The 15,466-nt window shown below is 38.0% G+C and overlaps 1 protein-coding gene across 6 annotated transcripts in view; it reads left to right on the forward strand.

Annotated features, from left to right (window-relative positions):
- Window positions 1-15,466, forward strand: part of SRFBP1 (serum response factor binding protein 1) — a 123,798-nt gene that overhangs the window by 10,239 nt on the left and 98,093 nt on the right. The window contains exon 2 of one of the 6 annotated variants that reach the window (XM_037901605.2): window positions 15,371-15,454. The exons of the other annotated variants lie outside the window; for them this stretch is intronic. Within the exon in view, the coding sequence (XP_037757533.1) occupies window positions 15,419-15,454 (36 nt within the window). The 5' untranslated portion in view covers window positions 15,371-15,418. The remainder of the gene's footprint in view (window positions 1-15,370; window positions 15,455-15,466) is intronic. 6 annotated transcript variants of the gene reach the window in all.

Raw genomic sequence — 15,466 nt, forward strand, 5'->3', positions numbered from 1 at the left:
ACATGCCTTGTGTAGTTGCGCCCTGCGAGGGGCATAGCTACCAGCGCCCTGTAAGGGGCACTGTCTACACTGGTGCTTTACAGCGCTGAAACTTGCTGCGCTCGGGGGTGTTTTTTCACACCCCTGAGCCAGAAAGTTGCAGCGCAATAAATTGCCAGTGCAGACAAGCTCTCGGATTACTCTTCAAGTTAACGCTGCAGTGAAGACATGCCCTAGGTTTTAAACATGACTAAGAGCAAGTGTTTGTTCTGTCTACACTAAAATATTCAACTATATTAGTTAAAATATGACTAAAAGCTCAAGTGTAGGTATACCATAATGTTTCCAGAGGATAACTCCTTGATATGGCAGTGTTGCCTGGAATGTTCTGTCTTCAGTGTGGTCATTTAATTTTGTGTTTATACCAAATATTTTATGGGGTTTTAAAGATATAATTCAACAAATATTTGACTTTTGTATTTTATACATGTAGAAGGAAATCCATGCTTTGAGAGAGTGGAATTATCCTTCCATGTGAGCAAGACTTGTTTAAAACACAGTGGCAGACATTTTGTTTACTAATCTTTTAGTATTTTATGAAGTGTGACTTCAAAGTATTAGAGTTTCAAAACTAGTTTGGAAACTAATTCATAATTAAAAGCAGTTATCTCCTGTGTAACTGACATGGCTATGTTCAAAAATTGAATGTTGACTTAGTCTGTCAGCAGAAAATCTCAACTAAGGCCCTGAATCAAGAAAGCACTTAAGCATGTGTTTAATGTTAAAAACATGAATAAGCATCTGTCCTGAATAGGAGTGCTTAATGTGCAGAAATAGCAGCAAGACTAGATCCCAACTCATCAATGTGCTTAGCTCTCCTACAACTTTGCTGCTTTCTTCTTGAAATCCCATTTCTATATTCTGATGATGGCCACGTTGGATCGCTTAAACCCCATTGGTGTCTGTGCATGCTATAATATACAATGACAGGTTTCAGAGTAACAGCCGTGTTAGTCTGTATTCGCAAAAAGAAAAGGAGTACTTGTGGCACCTTAGCGACTAACCAATTTATTTGAGCATAAGCTTTCGTGAGCTACAGCTCACTTCATCGGATGCATACTGTGGAAAATACAGAAGATGTTTGTTTTTATACACACAAATCATGAAAAAATGGGTGTTTATCACTACAAAAGGTTTTCTCTCCCCCAACCCCACTCTCCTGCTGGTAACAGCTTATGTAAAGTGATCACTCTCCTTACAATGTGTATGATGCACAAATCAGATGTCAATAATTATAACATTCATAAACCAGTCGGAGAACACTTCAATCTCTCTGGTCACGTGATTACAGACATGAAAGTTGCGATATTACAACAGAAAAACTTCAAATCCAGACTCCAGCGAGAGATTGCTGAATTGGAATTCATTTGCAAATTGGATACAATTAGCTTAGGCTTGAATAGAGACTGGGAGTGGCTAAGTCATTATGCAAGGTAACCTAACCCCCACCCCCCCCCTTCCTCAGATGTTCTTGCTAAACCCTGGATTTGTGCTGGAAATGGCCCACCTTGATTATCATACACATTGTAAGGAGAGTGATCACTTTACGTAAGCTATTACCAGCAGGAGAGTGGGTTGGGGGGAGAGAAAACCTTTTGTAGTGATAAACACCCATTTTTTCATGATTTGTGTGTATAAAAACAAACATCTTCTGTATTTTCCACAGTATGCATCCGATGAAGTGAGCTGTAGCTCACGAAAGCTTATGCTCAAAATAAATTGGTTAGTCTCTAAGGTGCCACAAGTACTCCTTTTCTTTTTGTATAATATACTATGTGCCTCTGAATAGGTTTGATGATTCCATTTTTATTTCCATGTAGCACAGTGGAGTGGGTAGGCAGGAAAAGGAGGAGGAAGGTAGAAAGTTGGAGCAAAGTGGAAAGATGAGAGAAGGGACTTTTGAGAAGGAGTAGAAATATGGAGAATAAGATGCTGCTTTCATCTAGTGCAAGGAAATGCATGTTACCCTCCCCCATTCTTTTTCCCTAAGAGAAAAGGAGAGTGATAAGAATACAAACACAAATTTATGTGGGGGGAAGGAAAACCTTTCATCTTGTAAACTCTTATAGCCATTGTATACAAGTATGCTTCCAGTGTTTACATTCATTAGGTCGCAGTTGTCTGTCCCTCCCCCCCCATCCTCTCCTTTTGTCTAATTTTGCAGTGATGATCTTATATTGAAACGATATCTTGTCCTTATCTGGCCATTAATTGATGACTATGAACTTGCATGAAAACAAGATCTTTGTTTGAACATGTTTCTAGGAATAAAGAGTGAGGGAAGAAAAAGATTAGAAAACATGTATCGTACACCAGATGTATTTCGTTTACAAAGACTTCTAAAGTTTTAATATGTGGTCCCAGGTACAATAGTCTGCTGTCAGAAAGTATGTGTGGATAAACTAAATTCTTCTGAAAAATTTTGCTAGATGGCAGCACATAATCAGCAATGTCAATGACTGCTTTAGAGAGATCTATGTCATGTATATATTTAATATGGAAAAAAGGATTGTTTTTCATCTGCAATATAGAGGAGTACAAGAGTGAACTGATTACTGTTCACAAATACAGTTATAAGATTTGAGTTTATTAATCATAACTAATGCTTTTAGGCAGTATTGGCCTATTTCTATTCTGTGGGACAGTACAGTTGCAGAGACTGAAAGCACAGAATTTGGCCTTATTTGATTTTTATTTATTTATTTTTAAAAGTTTCTTAGGTTTTGGAAATGTGTTAAACATGTGGACAAACAACCGAGGTAGCAAAAAGACAAAATATAAAAAATAAATGTATTTCACATTTTAAAGTCCAGTTGTAACAAGGTGTCATATTTTGTACCATGAATTAAATCCCCACCGAATGGGCAGTGGTGATCCATCACTAAGGCATGCTGAAACAGGGTGAAACTGATATGATGGTTCAGGGGAAATAAATGAAAATAATCAACAATTTTGTTTGTATATGCAAGCATTTGTCATAATACCCATTTAAACTAATTTTTTTTGTGGTGTGTCCTTCCATCCCGCACATCTGCCCCCAAATAATCTTGTGGACTACCTAACAAATTCTCTCCAGACTAACTGAGTTTTAAAAATGATGGGACCTGTTCCTGCAGAAGTCGATGGCAATATTCCCATTCATTTTATCAGTAGCAGAATTGGACCATTAAAAGGATTGCACAAAACAAAACCATTCAGTTCCCAGGATGTGGAAGTTAGGGTGAAAAGCAGTCCTTCTTCCTGAGTTAAATAATCTTTGCATTCTCCATGCTTATTTTGATTGCTCTATATTTGATGCTTTTAATTTTAAAAATATCCCTTCGATCTGGGAAAGTTTTTATAAACGCTGTCATTTTATGAAGCATGGTGTGTTGTAATATTTTCTTACCAGATTGGTAGATCCAATGGTGGGCAGTGGATCTCTCTCAGATTAATAAACTTTTGATCTCCAGTCACCTCCCAGAAGGTGCTGGTTAAGTTTTACTTGCACCTGGACTTGTGGTTCTTGCTCAGTCTTGACCAAGCTGAAATAAAAAACTCAATTAGTGGATTGGACCAGAGATGTTTAGATTATTAAGCATTTTAAATCAGGAATGCACTCTAAAGAAGCCTCCCCCTCCCCCCCCCCACCCCCCCCAAACACATACAACTTGAGCAATGAGAAAATGTATGACTATTTGTGCCTGGAGGAGATTTGGGCACATAGAGATGGTGGGAGTTGTAATCAGAACTACGCAGCCAGAGGAGTCGTGCCATTGGGATAGTGAGGGTAGTTGCTCTTCTCTCATGTCATGTTGTTGAGGAGGAGAGGGGATAATGGGTTAGTGCTCCAGGCCAGAAGCCGCTTTCTCGTGGGTGGGGTTTTTTCCCCCCTTTACTTTCCATGTTTCCTTGCTGTTCTATTATAGATGTCTGCAGCAGTGGAGTGGGTGGGGGGAAGCTAACATCCTAAATTTCTGAAATGTTCTATGGGGTGCCTCCAATAATAAGATGTTTAGAAAGGAAAGATGAATTTGTAGTTAAAGCGCTAAACTGGGTCTGGGAATTCAGTTTGGAACTGTCACATAATGTTACTATGTTTATGAACAGTGCCTACCTAGTACAACACGGCTCAGATCTCAGTTGTGGGAGGTCTCAACAGTCTACTTTAATAGCCATTTTCACTCTCTTTTCACGGTTAACAAGACTGATAGGAAAATGTGGAGTGGGAGAGCTGTTGGGAAATAGTAGGGTGTCCTTAATGGCACTGAAAATCATCTTTTTATTTTGACTGCAGATTTTTTAGTCTATTATTTATTAGACCACAATTTACCAGAAAGTCTTTTTGCACTGCTCTGTTTTTTGGGTTTTTTTTGGTAAGGTGTGCAGGTTGGATCTCTAACTTCTAAATTTGTATTTGTTATACAATGGAACTATATAACTCCTTATATAAGGAGAAGAAACAATATGCATATAAAACATGTGTGAAAATAGCCATAACTTATGAAAAAAGACCAGATATATTTACTTTCAGAGCCCTCAGACTACACATCAGAATATATTCTCTATGTGCCCAAATTGTCAATCAGAGTGAAAATGGAGGGAAGTTTTGATTTGGGGATCTGTGTATCTCACAGGGGACTGTGCATTCCCTTATTTGTGGGGAGGTGGGTTTGTATGTTGTGCTATATAGCATGGATGAGTATTGTTCTCCAGGAGCTGGTCAGATAGTGGTTGTGAGGAAATTTCCACAGCTAAGATGAGAGAAGTAAATAGAAAATCAGTTGCTGGATTCTTATTCCTTGCCTTCCTTTGCTCCAGAAGTGTTATTTCTCAACTTGTAAATTGAATGGCCAAACACATTCTTTCATGGTATGTTCCTTTGGAGATATTGGCTTCTGTATAATGAGAAAAACATGTATTCTCAGCCTCATTGGAGTAGAGGGTGGAATTTGAAGGAAGGATGGGAAAATATGGTAGGGAGATATGTTCTGACTGAAGCTGAGCTGCCAGACTTGCATAGTCCAGGGCTGTTTAGATTGGTGTCTAAAATGTTTTAAACTATTAAATATAAAATACATTGTTTACTTATCCGTGTTAGACTTTATATCTTATTAGTTTTACAAGACTGTGCAATTAACACCATTAATGTCAATCTAATGGATCCCAGTACAAACTGAACAAATGGGAACTGCTTTGCTGTCATTGAATGGCAGTCACTTTGAGTGGGAAGCACCTTAAACACTTAACAATTCAGAGCCAATCCTTCATGATGTATATTTTACATCACCCAAAGTTGGTTCTTGGCTGATTTCTCATTCTTGCTTTCACTATAGTGCTCCACGCTGGGACCTGTTTCCAATTTGTGTGGCACTTATCCATTTTTGCATTTCCATATTGAATTGTCATCATAAAATGAAGTGTTGAAGTTGTATTAAAAGTAATGAACTCTTTTTACTTTCATAGTTAAGGCTAGAGAAACAAACTACTTTTAATATGTGAGGCATCTTCTCACAAGACTCCATCTTTGTCAAGAGTTGCTGAGACATTCAAATCAATTTGGATACCTTGTTTGGATACTTGGTGCATGCACCGAAAGAACAGACTTGGCTAGTGTATCGTAAACTGTGGTCTGTTTAGTTACCTGTTGGTCTTCACAGTGGTTAAGTGTTAGTCTTCAAGCAGTGACACTATGTGAATTAAGATTTTGGTCTACTCATTGCCTGCAGATTCCTGACCTGAAGTGGTTAGAAGATTGAAATTTACAGGCAATGAGGAGATCTGGTGCTAAGTACTGTACTTAGTTCTTCATCCAGGGTAAGGAATAGATAGATGATTGGGAGGAGAAAACCAACCAACCAAACAACTGCACTGCTGAATTAAAGACTGTTTATATTTATTTTCTCACCTAATAATACTTTTTCTGTGTAACCAAGGTCTGTTGATGCTGCAGGGAAGGTGTTGGATTTGGGCTGTAAACTTGAGGTAGGTTGAGGGGGAGAGGTTCTTTGATAGATGAAGTTCAGCATGCTAAAGTTTGAGAGCCGCTAGGCAAAGCCATTGGGAAGAACTTCAGACAAGCTATTGCCACTGAAGAACCTGCTTTTTACCTTTTTTTCCTGTTCACACTGGTGTGGGATGAGTGTTGAGGGGGACAGAAAGAGAACTTCATTAATCAGCTTAGGCTGACATTCCCCCCATCTTCCTGGTCCAAAATAAAAATACAGTTGAAAGACAGGTATCGGTTGGGACCTTTTTTAATATCCCTTTTAAAATCGTTTGGTCTTTTTGAGGCCAAAGCTTAGAAATGCTGCTCTATAGAACCTTATGTTTTTTATTGCAAAAATAATAATTGGTTAATAGATGGCAAAAAAGTAATTTTGTATACAACTTATCTTTCCCTTTTATTACATTTCTTTAATCACATTGCTGAGGAATCTTTATTGATTGGTGGAAAAACACTAAACCAAAATTATAATTTTCAAAGTAACTTTGTCTCTAGAGGGCTAAGCAAGGCAAGAGAAATCATTAAAGCAAATTTACTGGCGGTTTCAAATTCCACCTCTTTACCAAATGTATTTTTTCATGCTTTAGCCAACTTGGGCAGATAAATATAAATACTAGCGAACTAAAATTATATATATATATTATTTATTTATTTTTTTTGCTTTGACTGCATGTTATAAACGTGTAGGGTGTTATGAAGAAAAAAGTATGTACTCTTTAACCTCTGAAAAACTTGGCAACAGTCATCTTTAGCTCTATGGAAATACACGTAAAGCTTTTTGTTTTACTTGTGTTCCTTTTAAATAATCTTCAATACAACAGTTTCTGGAAGAAAAAAAAAAGATAGCTTGATCTTAAGTTCTGCCTAAAATTATTTAAATGTTAAATTACTCACATTCTTTTACAGACCATGTAGATGTCCTAAGGAAAAGGTCTCTTTAAAGCTTATGGAATTTCCAAATTTATACCATGTGAGAGAATTCAGAGGAACAGTACTTTTTCTAGGAACTCTTCCAGCAGCTGTTTTTAAAGTTCCTAGAGATGCCACATCATCAGTTATACTCTATTAACGGCAAACTATGATCAGCAGATCACACAGATTTTCTTTCAGCAGATTGCAAAAGTAATTAAACATGTAAAGCACTCCAGGCTTTGTTGCCAACTATATTGTACACAAACAATATCAAACTACTGTACTTGAGGACAAGAATTGAAGTTTTCCTTAGCTCTCAGTAGTTTATATAAAAGTGTGTGTGGTAGGCCACGTAGGCTAGTTAGGTGCTCTCATAAAATAAAACATCTGTGGTTCCTTGGTATGGCAGTGTATAATGAAAAAAACATGCACACACAGTCATGAGAAACTGCTGTAGATTTTATTTTATTTTTAGCATAGCTGAAGCGCACAGATTATGCTATATAATATAGTTTACCAGTACTAATTTATTGGTATATATGCATGTGTAAAGGACAAATGCTTTAAAAAGGGGGAGGAAAAGCAACATATTTCAGTATGGCTTGCTGGTGTCTACATAATGCAGACTTCCCTCTCTGTTCAGCTTTTGAATTGTTAGTTGGCATTACAGGCTTGACGTGTACAAATTCATGAAAAAAAATAGAGGGTGGTTGTAGGAGGAAGGAGGGGTTATGCTACAGGTTTTTCTTCCAAATTAGAATGGAGGCGCTGTTGAGGTCTGTTATCTAGAAAACTAAGAGTGAATAATAGTGAGTGATGATGATGGCTGCTTAATTGGGGCAGTGTTGATGAACTTCCACTCAATTTGGCTCATATTATGGAGTTAAATAGCTGTGACATTCTGATTTCTCATCTCTAATACAGAAGTTACCAGATAATCATTAAAAGTTCACTGAAGTCAATGGAAGTCTTTGTGTTGACTTCATTGTGCTTTGGATCTTGCCATAGGCTAGGATGAAATAAGCATGGAGTAAATTGAATAACCTTTTGCATCTGTTCAGTATAGTAATTAAGTCATTTGAAAAATGACTTAACTGAAATATCTGCTTTATTGGGAAAATGCTCCAAGGTGTCTTCCAGTTTCTGTAGTATTAGTAACAGCACTATTCACTATAGTACAGTGTGTATATTTGAACTGAACACTTAGACCAGATTATAGATAAATTTTGCATAGTTTTTAAATGCAAATATTCCACTCCAGTTTATGTATTTTGTTCTGTGAATGTCTGGTTTCTTAAGGTGTCATGGCTTTCTATCTCATAGTTCCAATATTTAATTAAAGGCTAATATCATATGTGGCATAGGAATTGAGTAATCATTCTTAGAGTAACTCCATTAAAATCATTGTGGAGTTAGACCCAGAGATCTCCAGGTTACCACGCTGTAAGTCAGGGTTATCTAGGCACTCTTTCACAAACTTAGTTTGCTGTCTGAGGTTCAGGACTCTGTTCACATTCACTCAAAAAGAAAAGGAGTACTTGTGGCACCTTAGAGACTAACAAATTTATTTGAGCATAAGCTTTTGTGAGCTACAGCTCACTTCATCGTTAGTCTCCATTTACTTCACTGTTAGTCCCTATGGTGCCACAAGTACTCCTTTTCTTTTTATGGATACAGACTAACATGGCTGCTACTCTGAAACACATTCACTCAGTTAGGTATTGGAAGCTGACATACCATGTGGTGCAGGGCCTGTTTAAAAAAAACTTCCTCTGAGGTCAGTCAGACATTTAACGTGAATCAGCACTAAGCAATCTCATTGAAAAGTCATCAGATTAAAAATACCGTTGTATTCAAATAGTCTCCAAGGATAAGAAATTTTAGGATTTTGGATGAAAAATGCATATAGTTGAACAGAAAATTGAAGCTAATTAAACATCAATGATAAAAATAGATGCACTGATACATGTACCGTGCAGATAAGTTCTAATAATGAGTAGGAACAGAAGCTCAGAGTAAGAAACAACATTTTAGCGAATGTCTATAAAAACACTGCAAAGCTCTTTTTTGGAGGAGGTATGAACGGGGTCCCTAAATAGCTTGTTTTGTCTATTCTTAAAAATTATTTTTGGTTAAATTAAGTGTGAATTTAAAGCACAATAGTAATTCTGGAATAGCTCCCTATGTGGATACTCTGATTCTAGAGTAAGAGTGCCTTGTTCTGGCTTAGCTTAATCCGCTTCCAAACAATAACCTCATTATATCAAATCAAATTAATGTGAATAAACCACTTTCAAACAAGGATTCTCTATACCCATTTTAAAGTTGATTAATATGTTGTTTATCTGGGAATCATCTCTGTGCTCTTCTCTTTTGCATATTTCCCAAATTGCCCTCGTTGTTTAGGAACCCTCAATTGAATGGAAAATAAGGACTGGCCCTGAGAATGAAATCGGCCAATGGAAAACTAAATTTGCCCAGCACAAGGGAATCATTCCTGAGGATTCACATCACAACTCTGAAATATTAAGACATCATTTTTCTTATTTGAATAAAAGAGTGCTGCTGTAGGAGCCACTCTTTTTTCACTCAGAATTATTAGAAAGCCTATTGTGGGGCAGAGCAAGCAGGAAGAGATAATAGGAATTTTGAGTAATACTCTGCGTCAATGAAGAGTTTAATAGTGACTTAGAGCTCCTGAAAGCAACAGGCCTTGAATAACTGAATCTCTAAGATAAAATACAATTTTTCTCTTAAATTTGAAACTTCTGTGATGCATCAGTTTATTTCAAAATATAGCCTATAGAGTCTATCAGTATTTGGGGAAGCCATCTTCAGGCAGCATTCATGTCTCCTTTTATAACATCATTTTTATGCCTGTATCCAGTGTCCAATTTTGTGAGGGCTTAGGACAGTGGTCTCCAACCTTTTACCTTACCCCCCCCCTTCCCATGAGCCAGGAGAGGGGATATGGCTCTGGGAGGGGGGACACAGACAGGAGTAAGGGGACTGAGGCTGGGGTTCCAACAGGGAGCAGGACAGGGCTGGGAGCAGAGCCTTGGTCAGGGGCCAATGCCAGCAGCCGGGGTCCCGGGAGCAGGGCCCCAGGCACGGGGCGGAGCTGGGTGGAGCTCCTTCTCTTCCCCCAGGCCCCAGCCGTGCTCCCCTATGGGACGCGCCTCACAGTTTGGGGACCTCTGGTTTAGGAGTAATTTCTCAGAGACCTGACACATGCTAGTATGGGGAGATGAGTAATTAGAAACAGATTCATCGAGAGAGGTCAATGAGAGCAGTTTTGGATGGATACCAGGTCAAGAGTAAAAGATCAAAGGAGACCCATCATGTGTGTAGCATAAGCGTCTGAGAGAGTGCTGACACAGAGGTTGAAGTTGCCAGTGATGAGTCTGGAAGGGAGCGTGTGAGGGGGATCCATGATGGTGATGGAAAACAGGACTGAAAGAGTGTGCTGAGCAGCGGTTAACAGTGCTTCTTTACGAGGAGGGAGAGAGTAGCTGGAGTGAGAAAGTGGGATGCCAATGCTAAAGCATAAAAATAGACTTGCTGAAACCTTCCATGGCAGTAATAAGTAGCACTTAAAAGATGGTGGCAGTGATATGTGGCATCTCATGTAGGTTGGGGCTTATAGGCTGTCTGGGGGAGGATTAACTACGCAGGTAGGAGCTTAGTATAAATTATATATGGGGGGAGGGATAGCTCAGTGGTTTGAGCATTGGCCTGTTAAACCCAGGGTTGTGAGTTCAATCCCTGAGGGGGCCGTTTAGGGATCTGGGCCAAAAATTGGGGATTGGTCTTGCTTTGAGCAGGGGGTTGGACTAGATGACCTCCTGAGGTCCCTTCCAACCTTGATATTCTATGAAAAGTACACTGTCAATCAAACATCTAGCAGGGGTATTTGAAGCTCTTTATTCCTTCTCTTATCCTCTCCATGGGCTTCACCCCCACTATCCGCTTTTTCTTGCAGAAAGCATTTGTGCGTAGAAGGCAAACTACTGTTCCCATTGTAATTTCAAGCAAAATTCAATATCAAACTTCGTTAAACCAGTGCTCAATCTGGCTTAATCTGTAAACGCCAGGTGGGGCACAGAGGAGGGATTCCTATTGAAGGAGGGAAATATACAGAAATGATAGAAGTACCCTCAGGAGGAACCCTTTCTTGTGGGATATAAACACTTGCTAACACAGAAATTCTCCATGCGGCTATGTTTCACTATCTGGCTGGCCAGTAATACCAAAGCATACTTGTGGGCAGCAGAAAGCCCTCTTCCTCTTTTGGTATCTATAGTGGTCCCAGGCAAATGCAGGGTATTCACCCTCTCCAAATAAAATATGAAAAGGACTGAAGCAAAACTGTGCAACTTTCAGATGAAATAAAAACAGGAATGTTTTGGAAAAGCTGTGGAAAAATGCACAAAGGCACTTTTTGAATAAATTCACTATACTTCTGATTTCATTTCCTCCTGTTCTCTGTTCTTTTCCTATATCCTATTTCTTTGCATCAGAAGTACAAGCTTGTGTCCCCCAATGCAGTGGTAAATCTTTCTTTCACGTTATCACCCTCTGGAAAACCCTATTTAAAATGAAGGAGTTGGTCAGCTTCAAACATGTTTTTATCAAAGCTCTTTTTTGTGGCTTTGATTCAATTATTTATCTGAATAAAAGAATCCAGTCCTACTCCTGAGCCTCAGTTTCCTTGTACTTGGTCATTCTGTTTGAAATGTCCTCCTAGTCGTCTTCACCTCTGTACATCTAACTTTGCTTCCTGTGTGTGATATTCACTGGTTGCTGTTAAGGTGTTGATATTTAGGGTATATAGACTTTTTTTTCTAAAGTTTAATAGTGTTGAGCTTAATAGATCAAAGCAGTCAATTATCATAGGGCTTATATTTCCCAATAGGGGAAAAAAGATTAGAGATTATTTCTTTAGATAAACTTACATCTAGCCAAATTTCTATGACAAAAGCCTGTAGAAAATGTGAAGAGGACTTCGTAAGAGTAAAGTTCCCCTTTCAAGTCTCGACATTTTTGAAAGTTGACACTTGTGTAGCCCAAGTTGTTACAGAAAGAACAGATGTACAATATCTTTACAAAGAGACTTCATTGAATATGAGCAGACAACAATAGGTGGGAATCTTATAAGGGGAACCTTTAAAGTTTCAGTTTAGTTCAAGGTATGTGTTTATTTTTGGGGAAGAAATAAAAAGTAAATGAATAAAAAATACCACCTAATATTACACTGTACTAAAAGTGCAGTTGTACACTATTCATTTGAAATCTTTATTGGCCTGTATGAAATGAAAACTGAGGAAGAATAAAGAAAAGAAGATAGTGACACAGAAGGAAGAGGAGGAAGGAGAGGTTACAAAGTAAGAGGACCCATAGATCTGTGTGATGAAAACAATAAAATGTGATCATGTATATTTGTACGTGAGAAATGTCTTCCAAGATCTCCTGGGATTGGTAGCGCAAGTCCAGGTTGCTTCTTCTATAGAGGGTGACCTTCTGCTTATAACAGTAGATGCTAAATCTGTTACCAGGAATACAGTGGTTCCCTGATTGATTTAGCTTCACAGATATGAAAACCATGGGTAGAACTTGAGCAGAGTCCACCAGAAATGGATGAAAAGGCTCCAAATTGTAGTCCAATATTATCTGTTTAAGGGCTATATCCTGGGCTGACGTGCTTTGTTGAATTAGGGCTGTAGCGCTCAGAATCTTATAGGATCAAGCCCTAAGTGAATAGTTGTATTTGCTTCAGACTGCTCAAGGGAAAATGAAATGACTATCCATTTCTGGGCTGATATATTTGAGATGAAGATAACAATTATGGAAGTACATTTCTTTAACGACTAAAAGTTTAAAGATGAATTACGACATGGGTGATTTAAATGATTCTTGTATGCAAAATTATCTGCTGCTTGTACACAGCAACAGAATAAAAAGCTCTGATTTTTATAATGTCTTTTTGAAGTCTTATCCAGACAGGTTCTCTGTGTATATAAATCTCCCCACTGTATTTTCCACTGAATGCATCCAATGAAGTGAGCTGTAGCTCACGAAAGCTTATGCTCAAATAAATTTGTTAGTCTCTAAGGTTCCACAAGTACTCCTTTTCTTTTTGCCAGATCATCTAGTACCTGTATTTCAATATTTTGGAACAGAATACACCAAGCTAGTCCTGAGAGAATATATGCGCATTGCTTATTTTTGTCCCTTAACCAACTGGATTGTTAACTGTTGCGTAATGCATTTTGAAGTCTCTGCTGACCCTGTAGTTGAAAATATAGGCCTGTACCTTTCTTGATACATCTCACAGATCTTTAGTCATGTTCTCCTAGATCAAAAATAAATTGGCCAAATGTTCGCTTAATTTGGAGATGAGCTCCCTCTACAAACTTTAAAACAAGCCCCAAATGCAGCCAAGAATAACATTTAATTCTAATGTAATATTCCTTTGAGAATATTTCTACCACAGTCGAGGTCCTTGAAATTGATGGCCTTAAAAAAAGGCTCATGCGAGGAGAGAGTGAGGACAAATCTCTTTAGCAGAGGCCTTTGATATTAATTTAAATTTTACGTATGAATGTCTTTCTAGGCCTGTATCTGAGATTGTTATCATTAATGCATATGTGGAGCTATAGTTTTTTGTTTTTTTGGGTATCAGCCAGGCAAGTGGAAGGATTTCAATAAATAAATACATTACATAAAATACATAAAATTACATAAAATAGTAAAGGATTTTTTGGTCTCCCTTATCCAGAAATTCCCCACTTCTTATCAAGAAACCAGCAAAGCACTGTTTGTGGAAATTTCCAACTTTAAATTGTACAGGTAATTTCTCAAATAAGACAGAAATAGGAAAGTGTGTGCATTGTATGCAGTGACACTTTCTTCTCTTCTGTCAAGCATTTGTTCTGCTTCATACTATGTAAAAGCAAATGCTACTTGTCCTGTAAAATTGGTCGGTGCAGCAGTCTTGATCAGAGGCTAGTTTTGGTAAGCATGTCACTAAGTTCAGTCACGTTAACCAAGATGAAAATATTTAATTGTAAGTAACATCCTCCGACCCAACTTCAAAGAGCAAGTTTAATAACTCTGCTTCTACTTCAGGGAAAAGATGTTAGAGCTGTGAATATTTTGTGGGTATCAGAAAAAACTAGTATGCCTAGGGGATAACACATCGTGCAATGAATCTAAAGAATTCTCCCAAGCCTCCATTACGCTTGGCACAGTAATGAAAATGGTAAATCTTTTACAGGATCCTAATTGATAAAGGTTTTGAGTAAGATGGTAAAAACTATATAACTCTCACAATAAGGAGTGAGGGGAAAAAGAAGAATCTCAACTGTCTGACTTCTACACAGTACTTGTTGCAAATTTTAGATGGTAGGTGAAGGATAACATGGCAGAGGAATGGCTAAATCCCCTGTTCATTGACTGGTCTAATATTTGGATTTTTTTGGAAGTTGTAGAATTTTTTTTTAAGAAAGTAACTTTTGATGGGGGTGGAGTATGGTGAACTCTACTGAAGTACACTTTTTAATTTTATCTCTAACAGTTTTTTGTTTAGGAATTTAAATTGGGTGGAGGTATACGGCTAAAAGGAGGGAAGCCTTGTCCTAACAGATCTTACAAGGCCTACCAAAGTGGGGCTCCCCTCCTGCAGTCTTTGGACAGTACACAAGAGAGGTGTAGGGTGATGGGAGTTGTATATGGATGGAATATACGCTGTGTAGTAGGAGGACAGGAGAGGCAGATCTTTATCCATTTGAGAGACTTCAAGCACTGACACCCCGATTCAGCAAAATACTTCAGCATATGCCTATTTTTAAGCATGTGAGTACTTCCATAACTACCCAATATAATTCTCAAGTTATATGTTTCTCCATATTGATATTTGACCACTGAAATGGCAGAGAGCTGAAAAAGTACTCTGTTTACGATTAGAATGCAATTAAGCACTCTTTTTTCTGCAAAAATATTGTAAACAATATTTGCAAAAGCACACTAGAAGAAAACTTGGAGGAGCAAAGCATGACTGAACTGTCTAGTTTTTAACCCTGACAGCTTGGGGACCAGCACTTCTGAGAAACTACTAAATGCTGGGAAGGCATTCCTAGTGCTGGCATGCAAGTCAACATGTCATATATTTCACATTCTCTTCTAGAGTTCCATTATCCAATAACGACACTACAGAACGGTACAAAATATATTTTCCCAGGTTCGGACCATAAATATGGGGCCGTTTTGACCATTTTAACCTATCAGTATAATAAAGCTACAGTGATGATTAAACTTACTATACTGATTAAGCGTCTTATAATTACAAGTCAAATTATATCTAAAGTCAGTTTTGTTATGTACTCTGCTAACTTGTTCTTTTTCAATGTTTCTTCTTTCTGTTTCTTTCTGTAGAAAGGAAATATGCTCCAGTGATTTAAACACAGGACTAGGAGTCCAGTGATGTGGATTTTATCCTATCTGTTCCATAGAATTACTGTGAGACCATAA

This window comes from Chelonia mydas, chromosome 5 (genome assembly GCF_015237465.2).
Source record: "Chelonia mydas isolate rCheMyd1 chromosome 5, rCheMyd1.pri.v2, whole genome shotgun sequence".
Taxonomy (NCBI): Eukaryota; Metazoa; Chordata; order Testudines; family Cheloniidae; genus Chelonia; species Chelonia mydas.